The 18,153-nt window shown below is 35.8% G+C and overlaps 1 protein-coding gene across 2 annotated transcripts in view; it reads left to right on the forward strand.

Annotated features, from left to right (window-relative positions):
- The window catches only part of Nup62cl (nucleoporin 62 C-terminal like), a 104,582-nt gene that overhangs the window by 60,841 nt on the left and 25,588 nt on the right, over positions 1-18,153 (forward strand). For both annotated transcript variants that reach the window (XM_074062533.1, XM_074062534.1), the window contains exons 4-5: positions 10,110-10,248; positions 10,681-10,810. In XM_074062533.1, the coding sequence (XP_073918634.1) occupies positions 10,110-10,248; positions 10,681-10,773 (232 nt within the window). In that variant the 3' untranslated portion in view covers positions 10,774-10,810. The remainder of the gene's footprint in view (positions 1-10,109; positions 10,249-10,680; positions 10,811-18,153) is intronic.

The raw sequence follows: 18,153 nt of genomic DNA on the forward strand, positions 1-18,153 counted from the left end.
TCTTGTGGGCTTCATTGGGTTCTTTGGCATAGTTTATCTTCATTTTTTTGGACTCTGGATCTGAGTATCTGTTTTCTTCATTTCCCTCTGGTTCCTGTACTAATTTTTTGCTGTGGGGAAACTGGTTTCCCTGTTTTTTCCGTTTTCCCTTCATTGCCCTTGGTGTTGTTATTGTACCTGTACTGTGTGCAATTAAGTATTTTCTAGCTTGTAATAATAACAATGGTGATATTCAGAATGGAAGAGTGAGAGGAGAGGGAAAGCAAAGAAGTTAAAGAGTGAAAAACAAGTAAACAAACAAAAAAACCCAAAGCAAACAAACTAAAAAGTTTCAAAGATGTAAACAGGGAGAGATAGTGTACTAATCAACAGTAAGCTGAACAGGCATTAGCGAGACAGAGAGAGGATTGAGAAAAAAAATAAATAAAAAAAATAAATCTCCAAGTTCAAATGCAATAAAGTTTCAGTCTTAATAATTTTGGTGTTAGTCCCTCAGCCTCCAATCCTGGAGATGGTGTCTCAGAGGTAGTTCTGTCGTTGTCTCATCAAAGGGGAAAAAAACCAAACCAAACCAAACCAAACCAAAACAAAATAAAAACCCCACAAAGTGTCCCAAGTTCAAATGCAGTACAGTTTCAGTAAGTTTTTCAGCATGCAGGTGTAGTTCAGTTGTTGTCTCATCAAAGGTAGGGAGAAAAAAAAAAGTCTGGAGACAGTTCTGTGCATGGCTATCTGAAGCTGTGGCTTGCCTGCCCACTGCTGTCAGCCTGCTGTTGCTGGAGGCTTTATTTATGCAGATCTCGGGAGTGAGCTTAACACTCACCTAGCCCCTCAGGGTTTGTTTACTTAGCGTTCTCCTGGGCTTGACCACCACTGCTACAAGCTTTCCCGTTTCCAAGCACACTGGGGGAGGTGACACTGCACCCGCTTTCTCAGGCTTGCGTGTTTATTTACAGTTCACGTGGGAAGTGGGCCTTCCCCCCTCTCCTGTGGAGTTTTCCTCCCACAGCCACTTTTACAAGCTTTCCCGCTCCTGGTTGCTGCTGGGCATGTGCTGTGGCTCCTGCCTTCTCCAGCCGGCTTGTTTATTTACAGTTCTGTGAGGGATTTTCCCTCCCCCCCTCTTCAGTGCTCAAGGTGCCCTGCCCTCTTTGCTACGTGTCTTTTTTGTTGTTATTGTTTATTATTCAGTTTTTTTTTCCCTGGGTGAGGGTCGGTCTGTCCAGGGGGCTATGCTCATGTGGCCCAGGGTTGTCTGTGGGAGTACCACATGCCACTTAGCTCACCTTGTGGTCTGCGTCTTCCCAAGCGGTCTGGACGCTGGCATCTGACAGCATGGGAGCCCTCCTTAAGAGTCATTGATATTTTGAGAGTTTAGTTTTTTGAGCTCCCTTGTCAGATGTATAGTTGGCAAAGATTTTCTCCCATTCTGTGGAGGGCCTCTTCAATTTAGAGATCACTTATTTTGTTGTACAGAAGCTTTTTAATTTGATGTAGTCCCATTTGTCAATCCTTTCTCTTAGTTGCTGAGCCATTTGAGTTCTATTGAGGAAGTCCTTGCCTATGCCTAGTGCCTCCAGTGTATTCCTGCTCTTTCCTGCACTAGCTTCAGGTTTCAGGTCTGATATTAAGGTCTTTAATCCACTTTGAGTTGATACTTATACAGGGTGAAAGACATGGATCTAGTTTCAATTTTCTGCATGCAGATATCCAGTTTTCCCAGCAACATTTGTTGAAGCAGCTGTCTTTTCTCTGTTGTATGTTTTGGCACCGTTGTCAAAAATCAGGTGGGCATAGCTGTGTGGATTTATATCTGGGTCTTCTATTCTGTTCCACTGGTCTTCATACTGTTTTTGTGGTAGTACCATGCTGTATTTATTGCTATGGCTCTGTAGTATAATTTAAAGTCAAGTATTGTGATACCTCCAGCATTGTTCTTTTTGCTCAGTATTGCCTTGGCTATTTGTTGTCTTTTGTGCTTCCAGATGAACTTTAGGGTTGCTTCTTAATCTCTATGATGAATGTCATTAGGATTTTGATGGGAATTGCACTGAACATGTAGATTGTTTTTGGTAGTATAGCCATTTTTACTATGTGGATTCTGACAATCCATGAGCATGGGAGATGTTTCCATCTTCTTTGATCTCTTTCTTTGGTGGTTTGTAGTTCTCCTTGTAGAAGTCATTCACATCTTTTGTTAAGTTTATTCCTAGGTGTGTGATTTTTTTTGAGGCTATTGTAAATGGAATTATTTTCCCATATTCTTTCTCAGTCTGTTCATTGTTGGTGTATAGAAGGCTACTGATTTTTGTAAGTTGATTTTGTGTCCTGATACTTTGCTGAAGCTGTTAATGGTATCTACAAGTTTTTTGGTGGAGTTTTTTGGGTCTTTTAGGTATGAGATCATGTCTTCTGTGAATAGGGATAGTTTGACTTCTTCTTTACCTTTTTGTATTCCTTTTATTTCTTCTTCCTGCCTTACTGCTCTGGCTTGGAATTCCAAGACTATGTTGAATAAGAGTGGGGATAGTAGGCACCCTTGTTTTGTTCCTGGCTTTAGGGGAAATGGTTTCAATTTAACCCATTAAGTATGATGTTGGCTGTAGGTTTGTCATATATAGCCTTTATTATGTTGAGGTACATTCCTTCCATTCCTAGTTTCATCAGAGCTTTTATCATGAAGTGGTGTTGAATCTTATCAAAGGTTTTTTTTTTTTTGCATCTATTGAGATGATCAAGTGGTTTTTGTCTTTGCTTCTGTTAATATGCTGTATTACATTTAATGATTTGTGTATGTTGAGCCATCTCTGCATCCCTGGGATGAAGCTGACTTGGTCATGGTGTATGATCTTTCCAATATGTTTGCCATTCTTTTATTGAGGATTTTTGCATCTATGTTCATTAGAGAAATTGGCCAGCTTTTCAAGTGTTTGTTTACCATCATGGTACCATCTTTGGTGATGTTTCTGTTCATATCTTTTGTCCAATTTCTACTTCATTATATGGTTTTTTTACTGCTCAGTTTTGAGAGTTTGTTATGGATTCTAGATACCAGTCTTTTGTCAATATGTGGTTTATAAATATTTTGTCTAATTTTCTAACTTGTCTGTTCATTCTCTTGAGTCTTTTTTATACTAATTTTACTAATTTTTATTTTTGAATTATCATTCATTAATAATAGGAGAGGATTTCAGTGTAGTAATTCATACATGTGTACAGCATACCTTGAACAAGTTCACCGTCCATCTTATTTTCATAACAGAGTCTTTGGCTGAACAAAAACAATGAGCTATAATTTTTCTATTAAGGGAAAAATTGTGCTTTTAATGCCAATTATAAGGGAACATTTTGAGTAACTCTAGATCCCAAAGAGTTTCTCCTATGTTTTTCCTAAAAGTTCTACAGTTTTACATTTAAGCTTGTGATTCATTTTGAGTCAATTTTTATATAAGGCATGAAGTTTAGGTGAGAGTTAATTTTTTATCTATACATGTTCATTTTTTTCAACATCATTTGTTAAAAGGCTGACTTCCTCCACTAAATTGCTTTTATACCTTTTTTTTAAAGTCAGGATCTCACTGTATTGCTCAGGCAGACCTTTACTCCTGAGCTCAAGTGATTCTTGTGCATCAGCTTCCCAAGTAGCTGGGACTACAGGTGTTCACCACTATGCCTAGCACACCTTTTCAGCTTTGCCAAAAACCATTTGAAGATACTTGTGTCAAACTCTTTTTGTTTGGATTCAATTGATATAATCTTTTAAGATTTTTTCCTTTATCTTGATGACATAGTGGATTATATTAATTTTTCAATAGTTCAAGCAGCACTGCACATTTGGAATAAATCTAGCTTGATCACAGTAAAAATTTTATATATGTGTATGTATATGTATATTTGTGTATGTATTTTGATTTGGTTTGCTAGTATTTTGAGAGCTTTTAAGTTTATGAGGGATATTGGTCTATAGTTTTTTCTTTGGTTTTGATATGAAAGTAATACTAGCCTTATAAAATGATCTGAGACGTATTCTTTTTTTATTTTCTAGAAATTGTGTAAAATTGGTGTTAATTCATTAAATGTTGGCTAAATTCCTCATGAAACCTCTGGGCCTAGGGTATTCTTATATAGGATCTTTTAAATTGCAAATCAATGTATTTAACAGTTCTTGATCTAGTTAGCCACATTGTCTAGTTCATTGCTGATAAGTTTTAGCAGTGTGTGGATTTCATGGAATTGGTCTATTTTTCTAAGTTGTCAAACCTATGAGCATATAGTCGTTTTTAATATTCCTTTATTTTATTCCTTTATAGTTTTAAAGATATTTGTTTCATTTCTGATATTGATGGTTTATATCCTTATATGAAGTTTACTGATCTTTTCCCAAAGAACCAGCTTTTGTTTCACTGGTTATTTTCTGTCATTTTCCTGTTTTCAGTTTCATTAATATCTAGTCTTTTATTTTCTTCCTTCTGGTTGCATTGGATTCATGTTGCTCTTTTCCTAGTTTCTTGAGGTATGAACTTATTAGACTATGAATTTGAGGCCTTCCTTTCTTCTAATGTAAGCATTTAGTGCTATAAATAACCCTCTCAGCACTGTTTGCACTGTGTCCTGCATCTTTAGTTGTGTTGTGATTTCATTTTGAATGGATTATTTATAAGTATGTTGTTTAACTTTCCAGTGTTGGGGGAGATTTTCTCCTTTTCTTTTTGAGTTAATTTCAGGTTTGATTCTGTTATACTCAGAGTACATGCTCTGTATGATTTCAGTTATTTATATTTTTCACATTTATGATTGAGGAAATATTTTGTCTTGAGTGTTCTGTGGACATTTAAAAATTCTCTTTTCTGCTATTGGGTGAACTGGCCTATACATCAGTATGGTTCCATTGCTTCATTATATTTTCAGATTCTGGATCCTTGCTGTTTTTCCATTTGGCAGTTCTTTCACTTTTGAAGACTGGCTTTTTGAAGTTCCCAACTATAAATCTGCATTTGTCTTATTTCTCCCTTTAGCTATATCAGTTTTTATTTCATGTATTTTAAGACTCTGTTGCTGGTTGTTTATACATTTAGGATTATTAGCCTTCCTTTATCATTATGTAATGTCCTTTTTGAAATATGGTAATTTTCTTTGCTGTCTAGTCTACTTTATCTGATGCTGCTATAGCCTTTTTAAAAATTAATTTTACATATTTTCCTATTCTTTTACTTTCAACATATCTATGTCCTTATCTTTGGAGTAAATTTCTTATAGACAGCATATCATTGGATCATTTTTTGTCTTCTTTGCCAATCTCTGTTTTTATTTGGTTAAATATTTAGTACATTTACATTTAAAGTAATTATTTATATATTAGGGCTTGAATCTACTCCTCTATTAATTTGTTTCCTTTGATTTTTGTTCTGTTTCTCTCTTATTTTTAACTTTCCTGTACATTGTTTGAATGTTTTTTAGGATTCCACCCTGTTTTATTTGTGGCATTTTTAAGTATATTGCTTTATTTTTCTTACTGGTTGCTCTGTGTATTACAGTATACATGTGTAATTTATAACAATCTAGTCATAGTGACATTTTCCCACTTTGGGTGAAGTGTAGGAACCTTTTTTCTATTTAGTTCCCTTTACCATCCTTACTTTTTAAGTATATTTTTGTCAAGTATTTCTTCTACGTACATTAAGCATAACATCACGGGAGGTTATCATTTTTGTTTGAGTCATCAAATATGATATAAGAAACTCATGAGTAGTAGAATACTTTACTCTTCTTTTCACCCATTTTGATGTTGTTCTTCCTTTATATGATGTTCCAAGTCTTCTGTTTTCATTTCTTTTTTGTTTAGTTAATCTTCGAGGGTTAATTGAAGGGATAATTTGTTAGCAACAAATTATCTTAATTTTACTTTGCATGAGAATTTCTTAATTTTCTCTTAATTTCCAAAGGACAGTTCACTGAATACAGAAGTAATTGTCAACACTTTTTCTTTTCATTTAAATGCTTAGGAAATGTTTTTCTACTTCCTTTTCCCCTCATGGTTTTTGATGAGAGAAATTAGCCATCATTCAGATTGGTGTTCCCTTTTAAGTAATGTTTTTCTTTCTATTTCACTGATTGTATCCTCTGTCAGCTCCACTCTAGTACCTGAACCTTTCAAGTGAAGGTGATACTTCAGTTATTTTATTTTTCAGGTCTGTATTTTGCACTTGGTTGTTTTCCATAACTTCTATTTCTTTGTCAATTTTTCTGGTTTGTTTCATTTGTTTCAAGAGAATTTAGAACTGCTTTGTTCAAGCATTTTTGATGGTTGCTTTACAATTCTTTTCAGATAATCCCAGCATCTGATACCTCTTAATGCTGGTATCTGAGTTGATTGTCTTTTTTCTTTCCAGTGGTTATTTTCCTAGTTCTTGATATGATGGATAATTTTTTATTGTATCCTATCTATTGTGTTAGGGGAATTAGGATCCTATTTATGTATTCCTTTTTATTACATAGTCCCTGTATTGAGTTATATAGTACAACGGATACGTGTTTTTTTTTATGTTTAGCTTCTCACTGGACGTTGTCTATACCACCTCGGCAAAAATAGAGCATTGACTCATACAGCCTCAGTGCACGTAGGTGGTGTGAAAGTTCAGCTGCTCCCTTAGCTTTGCTGACTCAGTCCCAAGAAAGTAGGGCACTATATCATACTTCTTCATTTCTTTGGGTGGGGGGATGTAAGTTCCCATATCAGCCTTGGGGCCTACAGATCAAGAGAAAATGGAGGACTGACTCATACTGCTCAGTTGATGCAGGGGTAGGCAGAATTTCAGCTTCTTAATGCACCCCACTGATGACATAAGGTATCAGAGGCGGTAGGATGTCATCTACTCTGCCTTGTACCACCTTGTTCGGCCTCATTGGCGCTAGGATGGCATGGAGGCTTGACTCCCAGTGGGTCCCTACTTACACAAAGCACTGGAGAAGGGGATAGAACACTGCCTAGCCCTGCTTTGCCCTGCCTCCTCCTTCATTGGTTTTGCTCGTGCATATGGAGGTCAGGCCTTGAGCCTTGCTGATCCAAGGAAAGAAATGGGAGTCCTTACTAGACCCAACTTGTATTATTTTGTTCAGTCTTGATGTGGCCAGGTAGATAGAGGTTAGGTTCCCTACTGAGTCCCACTGACACTAGAGCAAAGAGTAAAGACTCATGATGACTAACCCTGCCTTACTCTACCTGATTAAATCTTCATCCTTTTGAGTAGGGTTTTAAATTCAACAGTACTCTGTGGGGAGTTGGAATAATACCAGCTTCTGCCAGGCAGGAAATTGTCAGTTACCTTCCCACTAATCCCTGCTGATACTGCCCCAGCATGGGAGTCAGAGCATGGCCTGGCTGCTCTGGTCAGGGATGGAAGAGCCTTTTTGGTAGCAGGATTCTGAGTTCCTCATAGTTCTGACTGGTGAGGAATACCCATTTTTCTGTGAATACTACACAAAAAGGAATGTATCACTTTAGCTAAGGGTTTGAGAGGAAAGTCTTATCTCATTGGCCACACCCTCTTAAGAAAGGAGCTTCCATCATGCTGCACTGAGATGGAGGAAGAGAGAGGGAGCAGATTGTGGCACAGACTTTAGCCATTCTTACTGTTATTAGTAGATTTCTTTTTTTATTATATTCATATGTGCATACAATGTTTGGCTCATTTCTCCCCCCTTCCCCCTGCTCCCTCCCTTACCCCTCCAACCCCTTGCTACCAGGCAGAAACTATTTTGACCTTATCTCTAGTTTTGTGGAAGAGAGAGTATAAGCAGTAATAGGAAAGACCAAAGGTTTTTGCTAGTTGAGATAAAGGTAGCTATACAGGGAATTGACTCGCATTGCTTTCCTGTACATGTGTGTTACCTTCTAAGTTATTTCTTCTCAAACTAACCTTTTCTCTAGTTCCTGGTCCCCTTCTCCTATTGGCTTCAGTTGCTTTAAAGTATCTGCTTTAGTTTCTCTGCATTGAAGGCAACAAATGCTACCTAGTTTTTTGGGTGTCTTACCTATCCTCATACCTTCCTTGTGTGCTCTTGCTTTATCATGTGATCAAAGTCCAATCTCCTTGTTGTGTTTACCCTTGATCTAATGTCTGCATATGAGGGAGAACATACGATGTTTGGTCTTTTGGGCCAGGCTAACCTCACTCAGAATGATGTTCTCCAGTTCCATCCATTTACCTGTGAATGATAACATTTCATTCTTCTTCATGGCTGCATAAAATTCCATTGTGTATAAATACCACATTTTCTTAATCCATTCATCAGTAGTGGGGCATCTTGGCTGTTTCCATAACTTGGCTATTGTGAATAGTGCCGCAATAAACATGGGTGTGCAGGTGTCTCTGGAGTCACATTCTTTTGAGTATATCCCCAAGAGTGGTATTGCTGGATCATATGGTAGATCAATGTTTAGATTTTTAAGATGCCTCCAAATTTTTTTCCAGAGTGGTTGTACTAGTTTACATTCCCACCAACAATGTAAGAGGGTTCCTTTTTCCCCACATCCTCGCCAACACCTTTTGTTAGTGGTGTTGCTAATGGTGGCTATTCTAACAGGGGCGAGGTAGAATCTTAGTGTGGTTTTAATTTGCATTTCCTTTATTGCTAGGGATGGTGAACATTTTTTTCATGTGTTTCTTGGCCATTTGAATTTCTTCTTTTGAGAAAGTTCTGTTTAGTTCACTTGCACATTTCTTTATTGGTTCATTAATTTAGGGAGAATTTAGTTTTTTAAGCTCCCTATATGTTCTGGTTATCAGTCCTTTGTCTGATGTGTAGCTGTCAAATATTTTCTCCCACTCTGAGGTTGGTCTCTTCAGTTTAGAGACCATTTCTTTTGTTGAGCAGAAGCTTTATAGTTTTATGAAGTCCCATTTATCTATGCTATCTCTTAGTTGCTGTGCTGCTGGGGTTCCACTGAGAAAGTTCTTGCCTGTACCTATTAATTCCAGAGTATTTCCTACTCTTTCCTGTACCAACTTTAGAGTTTGTGGTCTGATATTAAGATCCTTGATCCATTTTGAGTTAGTATTGGTATAGGGTGATAACCATGGGTCTAGTTTCAGTTTTTTGCAGACTGCTAACCAGTTTTCCCAGCAGTTTTTGTTAAATAGGGTGTCTTTTCTCCATCGTATATTTTTAGCACCTTTGTCAAAGACAAGTTGGTTATAGTTGTGTGGCTTCATATCTGGGTCCTCTATTCTGTTCCACTGGTCTTCATGTCTGTTTTTGTGCCAGTACCATGCTGTTTTTATTGCTATTGCTTTGTAATATAGTTTGAAGTCAGGTATTTTGATACCTCCAGCGTTGTTCTTTTGACTGAGTATTGCCTTGGCTATTCGTGGCCTCTTGTGTTTCCATATAAATTTAATGGTAGATTTTTCAATCTCTTTGATGAATGTCATTGGGATTTTGATGGGAATTGCATTAAACATGTAGATTACTTTTGGGAGTATCGACATCTTTACTATGTTGATTCTACCAATCCATGAGCATGGGAGATCTCTCCACTCTCTATAGTCTTCCTCAATATCTTTCTTCAGAGATTTTGTTAGTAGATTCCTTTTTTTTTTTTTCATTTTTCTTTTATTATTCATATGTGCATACAAGGCTTGGTTCATTTCTCCCACCTGCCCCCACCCCCTCCCTTACCACCCACTCCACCCCCTCCCGCTCCCCCCCTCAATACCCAGCAGAAACTATTTTGCCCTTATCTCTAATTTTGTTGTAGAGAGAGTATAAGCAATAATAGGAAGGAACAAGGGGTTTTGCTGGTTGAGATAAGGATAGCTATACAGGGCATTGACTCACATTGATTTCCTGTGCGTGGGTGTTACCTTCTAGGTTAATTCTTTTTGATCTAACCTTTTCTCTAGTTCCTTAATAAGTCTTTATTTTCTATATTCCCTTAGAATAATTTCTTGAAACTTTAAATGGTTTTTTAATCATCTTTACATGTTATGGTTATTGTGTTTGGGAAGCAGGTATGAAAAACTCCTCACATACTATCTTTTTCTCTGTCCTCCTGTGTTGTTTGTTTGATTTTTAAAATATGATCATGCTGCATCCATTTTACTTTTTAGTTCAATACTAACTCCTGTGGTGACATACAGTCCGCTGGATGATCTGAGATTTGAGCTAGAGCAGGAAAAACAGGACTTTCTTGAGCTGGCCAGCCGACTGGAGGCTTTGGACCGTACATTGAATGAGAATGGTGAAGAGGTAAGAAGATATTCTCAATAATCTACATGCATTATACAGATATTTTCATATGAACACAAGAGGATAGATCTAAGTTTTGTGGTTAGTTTTCTATTACAATGTTGGTGTGCAATTTAAAAACATTTTCTTTAAGTAATAGGAGTTAAGAAATGTTTCATATTTAAGGTATATTTGAGAAAATAGTGCCCTGAAATTATTAAATAAATTTGAATATTTACATTGTGCTATTCTCATTTCACTTTAAAGATTATTACTTTACAAGGAAGAGTGAAAAAAGCAAAACAGGATCAGAGAAGGTAGAACTTTAGATTTCCTTGGTTGGGAGATTAACAGTCTATTTTTTGTTCAGACTTCTCCCTTGTAGTTTGTTGACATTTATTTTGTTAATCCAAATTCCTTTCATCAGCCCTTCTATTGACTTGTTTTATTCAGGTTGGAACAGGAATTGAATGCTATCATCTCGCGGCAGAGGGAACTAGAAGTGCTGCTGTCTCCTTTAAAGACATTTGTGAAGGACCACAGTGAGTCTGTTTATCAGCACAATGAAGATGAGGAAGAGGATGTAAGTAACTGAATACAGATTGGGAATGGGACAGAATTTATGTACTATGAGAGCATTCCAAAAAAGAGGGGAAAAAATGAATCCATTGGCAGAGAATAAATATTGGTATAAAAAGACAAATCCTTATAGTTGACATTTATCAACTTGTTTCTTTTGTGTTTATCTTTTCTGGATGCTTGGAAATGAAGAAATTCTTTTGGCAATTTTGTTTTGCAGCATTTATATGCTGTAATTAATCTCAAAGTTATGTATGTCTACTGTAAAGTTTATATACTAGAAATACTAATTTTATGTGTGTGATATCATAGTATTGTGGAATATTTATGGTCTCTTGTTCATATTGACTATTTTAAACCTAACATTCATTCAATTGCTTTAGTGATAAATTATTTTTTATTTTAAAGGCAATTCATTAATCTGTGGGTAAACTACATATAGCTTTCAAAAATGCCTTGGTTTTGTCCATGACTCAGCCTAGGTATATTTTATTTGTGTATTACTCAGTTGTCATCTTCTGTGAGTTCATTGTCCATGTTCCTACAGTAACTTTATCTCTCTGGAACTTAGATTTGGAAATCAGGCCAATTTAAAGAGTATTAGATTGTGTGTTACATAATCTAAATTGAGACTAACTTGGAATCATTTTATCAATGGCTTATTAGTGAGTTAAGACTGAGCTTTTCTTTTTGTTTGGTTTTATGTTCTGAAATGGTGTCTTGCTAGTGCACATACTAGTCTCAAAGCCTTGGGCTCAAGCAATCTTCCTGCCTCAGCCTCTGAGTAGCTGAAACTGCAGGCACACATCACCATGCCTGACTGAACATAGTTTTTAAAGACTTAATAAGTTAACTTTTTTGTAGGGACATTAAATGTGGTAAGTACAGCTAATCTGTACTGACTCTAGTTTTGTTTCTACTTTTGTATTCCTTAGTTCCCTTTCCTCCCTCTTTCCCTCCCTTCCTTTCTTCCTTCCTTTCTTCTCTTTCCTTTTTTCTTTTCTTTTCTTTTGTATTGCTTTCTGTATATTCTATCATTTTATGGAAACATAAAATTACACTTTTGGTCATAAGATCCTAACTGTAGTTTGAAGAAATCTTGGAAATATTAATTCCTTTCCAATTGCTCCTTTATAGTCAGATTTATATTTTGACAAAATTTTCGCCAGAATCTTCAACAGTTTAGGCAACCAGTTGTCTATAAGTACTTGGCACAAAAGGTAGTGGGTAGTTACCAACCAATGCAACTGAGTCTTTTAAGTTTTGTAGACATTTAGATGGAAAATCCTTGAGCCACTTTAATTCTTAAAAATAGAGTCACTGAATAAGTTAAGTGTAGTGTGTATGTGTGTAGTAAATAGCTTAAGTGGAACTTAAGAATTTAGGCCACTAGTCAGTTTGTTGTGGACTTTAGATTTATCTACCACTTATTACAAAGCTCATTTCTCAATATATCTTTTGTTGCCTAGTACAGTATATTTATATAAGGTTTTACTTTGAAAATGTATATATTCCCAATTATCGAAGACATCTCAGCATTTATTGAAGATTGCTAAACACTGATGTGTCATATTTATATATCTAAGTGATCTATGAATGTATTTTGACCCTCAAAAAGTATTCTTTTGCATCAAGGCTCACCAGAGCTACTAGCCAGAGAATAAATCAGGACAGGAAAAAAGGTGGATAGAAGTCTTTACCCTGAAGTCTTCTTAGACTATGGTGGTAATAAGGTCACGAACATTCTATCCACAACAGTGTGCTGTTGGTCATACTGAGACCCACTGAGAAGGTAGGGGGAATTGAGACAAATGCAGTTGATAATGTCATCTTTGAATGTCAATAATAATAGCTGGGGAAATTTTTCTTTTTAATCCCTTTATTTTACCTGCCCTTGCAGTTACAAATTAGCAGGAAATATAGATGCTGAGCTGAAACAAATGTCCCAAGATCCCAAGGACATTATTGGTCACCCCAAAACATTTGGAAGTCCTGTTGACATTACTGCCCCAGTGTGTTCACTGCTTTATGTATTTAGGTAACCAAGATTTAGTATGAAATTAGACTTCTGTAGTGTTCCTTACCTGCTTCTAGAGGTATGAGCTCTTAGGCCTGGTTAGTGGGGCAGGAAATATTTTGAAGCAGAGATTGTATGTCTAGGGTTTTCTCCCTTATTTTCATTATTAAATATATCTGGATATTTATTTTTGTGTTTACTTACTCATTTCTTGTTCCTTCTTTTGCTTACATGTTATGTAATTATATAAATATGAACAAATATGTTTGAGTCTGTTAGACATCCAGGCAGTCCTTAGTTTTGTGTAGGTTGTAGCTTTAAAGTGTGGTGAGTTAACTATTGAGACATATTTTTCCTACAGAAATTTTGTGAAATGTGATCATTAGGTTTTAACCTGCCCCATAGGATGTTACTTAGCTTAAGATATAAGTGCATTATGTCACAGTAATGCACAGTTGAGCCTCCAATTATAACTGAGATGCTGTGAATTAATTTAGTGGTAAGAAGGCACTTTTTTTCCTTCTTCTATACTCTAATTAAAAGAGTTTATTTCCTCTACCTTTCCCTGTTGTTTTATCAGCTAAATAAATTCGTTTTTTCCCCCACTCCCTCTCCATGGCAGTAATGGCAAGAGGATTCTCCCATTGTGGGAGCTCTTATTATGCTTTCTATCAGTTAATTTTAAGTAGGAATGGAGCCACGATCTGGGTAGATGAGAATGAATTACATATACATAAGTGGCGATTATTCTTTAGTAAGCTCTTTGTCCAATTATATACAGACAGTTCTTTATCTACATACATATTACCAGCTTTTTTTTAATTATAAAGAGACTGTGTTATAGTTGAGAAAGCATTAGAATTTTATTTAAGTCACTTAATCTCTCTGGGTCTTAGCTCCTTCTTTTGCAAAATGTCAAGGATAGAATAAATGATCTTTAAGTCCATTCCAGCTATAAAATTATGCCATTCTCTACTTCAGATGAGTCTAAAGCCAAGCAAAGACAAATATAAATTAGTCTGGGATTATCCATGCTGCCATCTCCCTGTGTTCACACAGAGGAACAAGAGTGGACAAAATGCAGAATTTCTTTTAATGTAATATTATATCATGATTGTAATTCCAAAATTCCAAATTGTTTTGTTCTAATAAAATTTCGATGCATACATAAATACATGCAGATTTAGACATAAAGCAGAGCTGATATCTGGTCCCTCTGTGTTGAATTAATATAAGAGAAGTATTCTCAGCATAGTAAGCATAACAGGCCTGCAATCCTATCTTTGTCCTTTTACTCACTTAGCTCTGGATTGTTTTATTTTATTTTAGTAGTGAATAATAAATAGTTTAGTCTTTTTGTTTTCTTGACACAGGTGATTGGGATGTTTAAAATGAGTGAGTTAAGAGTAATTATTGCTTGATGGCAGGACAAAAGCAAGAAGTCAGCATCAACTCATCCCTTTTTTTAGATAGGATAAATCATTGGACAGAAAGCAGAATAAACATTTGCTGAATACTCCTTTAGATAATTTATTTTAACTACAAACAAAGCTTTGTTAATATGGGCCATATATCAGCATAGAAAAATAGCAGCTATGTGTGCCAGTATTCATGGTGATGGAATTCACCTGTTTTTCTTTCTTTTCTTTTTTTGAGGGGATAGGAGAGGGCACCTAATATTAAAATTTGTACTAAGCAACTCTATATTATGTTCTTACTCAGTTACATTTTCTTATAAAATCCATAAAGAAAATTAAATCACCTATATTACCAGTATTCTCCTACAATAATTGTGTTTCTTCCTATTCTGTGCTGGTAAAAGTACTTCTTTTATTTTAAATAACACTGGAATTATACCTACATAGACTTTTTGTTTTGGTATTCATTTAATATTGTTTCATGGTCTTTTCCCAAAATTTTAACCATTCCTTGAAAACATGAGTTTTAACAGTGCTATTTTATCAGAGCAAAGTTTACAGTAATATATTTAATCATATTTTAACTGATAGAGATATTATTTCCAATTTTTGACCAATGTAACATAATCCTGTAATGCTCGCTTATATTTAGATTTGATTATTTCTTCTGGATAGGCTCCTGGAAGTATAACATACTGAGTCAAAAGGTATGAATATTTAAAAATTTTGATATATGTTATGCAAATTTACATTTTGAAAAGTTGAACCAATTTATATTACTATTGGTTATATATTAATGTTCTTATTTTCCCAACTATAGATGGAGCATCCCTAATTTGAAAATTTGAAATCTTAAATGCTCCAGAAATCCAAAACTTCTTAATTGAAGACATGCTGCTGCAAGTGGAAAATTCCACAGCTCATGGAATGGGTCACAGTCAAAACACAGGCATAGTGGGGCTTGGGAATGTAGTTCAGTGGTGGAGCAGTTGTCTAGTATTTGAGAGGCCCTTGGTTGGATCTCTAGCACAGAAAACAACCCAAAAAATATTTAAATGTAAGAGTAATAAAAATATTTTATAAAATTACCTTCAGGCTGCTTGTGTAAAGTATATATGAAACGTAAATAAATTCCACATTTAGACTTGGGTTCCATCTTTGAGATACCTCATTATGTATATGAACATATTCCAAAATTTTAAAAAATTTAAAGTCTGAAACATTTCTGGTTCCAAACATTTCGAATAGAGATATACAACCTGTTCTTAACAGTTGAATATTTTATTGCCATTACAAAAATTACTGATTTGATTGACAGATAGTGCTTTTCTTAATTTTTTTGATGTGTTTTCTTTATTCATTTATTCATATGTGCATACATTGTTTGGGCCATTTCTCCTGCATGCCCCCCACCTGCTCCCTCTCCTCCCCATCCCCCTTGCTTCCAGGCAGAACCTGTTCTACCCTTTTCTCCAGTTTTGTTGCAGAAAAGACATAAGCAATAATAAGAAAGACATAGCGTTTTTGCTAGTTGAGATAAGGATAGCCAAACAGAGAGATTCCTAGCATTGCTTCCATGTACAAGTGTATTACAACCTGAATTGTTTCATCTCTACCAGACCGCTTCACTACTTCCCAGTCACCTTCCCATATTGACCCCTGTCATTTCTTTTGATAATTTTTAAAAATTATTTGAATTAAAATAACTTTTATTTCAATAATTATGAAGGTAATGATTAGTAATTTTAGCATGGCATAAGAGTGGCTTTAGGCCAAATCTATCGTGCAGCCTGGTTTTTTTTTTCATTTATTCACATGTGCATACATTGTTTGGGTCATTTCTCCACCCTGTCCCCCTCCCCCACTATTCCCCCCCCCAGTTCCAAGCAAGTCTTGTTCTGCCTTTATCACTAATTTTTTTTAAGAAATGACATAGCATAATAAGGGAGACAAAGTGTTTTTGCTAGTTGAGTTAAGGATAGCTATACAGAGAGATTCTTACTATTGCTTTCATGTACCCATGTGTTATGACCCATGTTGACTCAACTCTAACTCAATGATTTTTACATTGCTTCCTGATCCCCTGCTCATGATAACCTGCTCATGATAACCTTTTTACATTGCTTCCTGATCCCCTGCTCATGATAACCTTTGTCATTTTAAGGTTTCTATATTAGTTCCTCTGGAGTTGGGACATCAAACACTTTCATGTTTTGAGTTTTCTGCCTATTCCTATATCTCCCCTGTGTGCTCTCCCCTTGTCATGTGACCCAAGTCGAGCCACATTGCTGCATTTGCCCTAGATCTAATGTCCGCATATGAGGGAGAACATACGATTTTTGGTCTTCTGAGCCTGGCATGTGCATACATTGTTTCGGTCATTTCTCCACTCCTGTCATTTTAAGGTTACTATATTAGCTTCTCTGCAGTGAGCATGTCAAACACTTTCAAGTTTTGGGTTTCCTACCTTTCCCTATTCCTCCTGTATGTGTCCTCCCCTTAGCGTGTGACCCAAGTCTAATAATATTACTGCATTTGTTTTAGATCTAAAGTCCATATATGAGGAAGAACATACGATTTTTGGCTTTTTGAGCCTGGCTAACTTCACTTAAGATGATGTTCTCGAGTTCCATCCGTTTACTTGTGAATGATAAGATTTCATTCTTCATGGCTGAGTAAAATTCCATTGTGTATAAATACCACATTTTCTTGATCCATTCATCAGTAGTGGGGCATCTTGGCTGTTTCCATAACTTGGCTATTGTGAATAGTGCTGCAATAAACATGGGTGCAGGTGCCTCTGGAGTAACCTGAGTCGCATTCCTTTGGGTATATCCCTAGGAGTGTGATTGCTGGATCATATGGCAGATCTGTGTTTAGTTTTTAAAGACACCTCCATATTATTTTCCAGAGTAGTTGTACTAGCTTGCATTCCCACCAGCAGTGTATGAAGGTTCCTTTTTCCCACATCCTCCCCTTTTATTAATTTTCATTTTCTTTTTTTAATGAAGCAACTCGTAATATTCTTCATTTAGTTTTGTACTATAGTAGTCACTTTCTTCTTGAATTATAGGAAACTAATTCCTGGCAGTTATAAAATAAATATTCAGCTAATATATGAAGGTAATGAGCATTCCAAATAGGTAACAGCAAAAAATCGGTTAATATTTAGTATATTCTTGGTGTATATCTTACTAGAATAATTTTAAAGTCACTTCCTAATTTCACTTTATGTTTGTATTTTGTTTGCCACATCAGAATGATCATAATGTACAAATCAATAACAATAAAAACAGTATGGTACTGGCACAAAAACAGACATGAAGACCAGTGGAACAGAATAGAGGACCCAGATATGAAGCCACACAACTATAACCAACTTGTCTTTGACAAAGGCGCTAAAAATATACGATGGAGAAATAGCAGCCTCTTCAACAAAAACTGCTGGGAAAACTGGTTAGCAGTCTGCAAAAAACTGAAACTAGATCCATATATATCACCCTATACCAAGATTAACTCAAAATGGATCAAGGATCTTAGTATCAGACCCCAAACTCTAAAGTTGATACAGGAAAGAGTAGGAAATACTCTAGAGTTAGTAGGTGTAGGTAAGAACTTTCTCAATGAAACCCCAGCAGCACAGCAACTAAGAGATAGCATAGATAAATGGGACCTCATAAAGCTAAAAAGCTTCTGTTCATCAAAAGAAATGGTCTCTAAACTGAAGAGAACACCCACAGAGTGGGAGAAAATATTTGCCAACTATACATCAGGCAAAGGACTGATAACCAGAATATATAGGGAACTTAAAAAACTAAATTCTCCCAAAACTAATGAACCAATAAAGAAATGGGCAAGTGAACTAAACAGAACTTTCTCAAAAGAAGAAATTCAAATGGCCAAAAAACACAT

Source organism: Castor canadensis, chromosome X (assembly GCF_047511655.1).
Source record: "Castor canadensis chromosome X, mCasCan1.hap1v2, whole genome shotgun sequence".
In the NCBI taxonomy this organism is placed as follows: domain Eukaryota; kingdom Metazoa; phylum Chordata; class Mammalia; order Rodentia; family Castoridae; genus Castor; species Castor canadensis.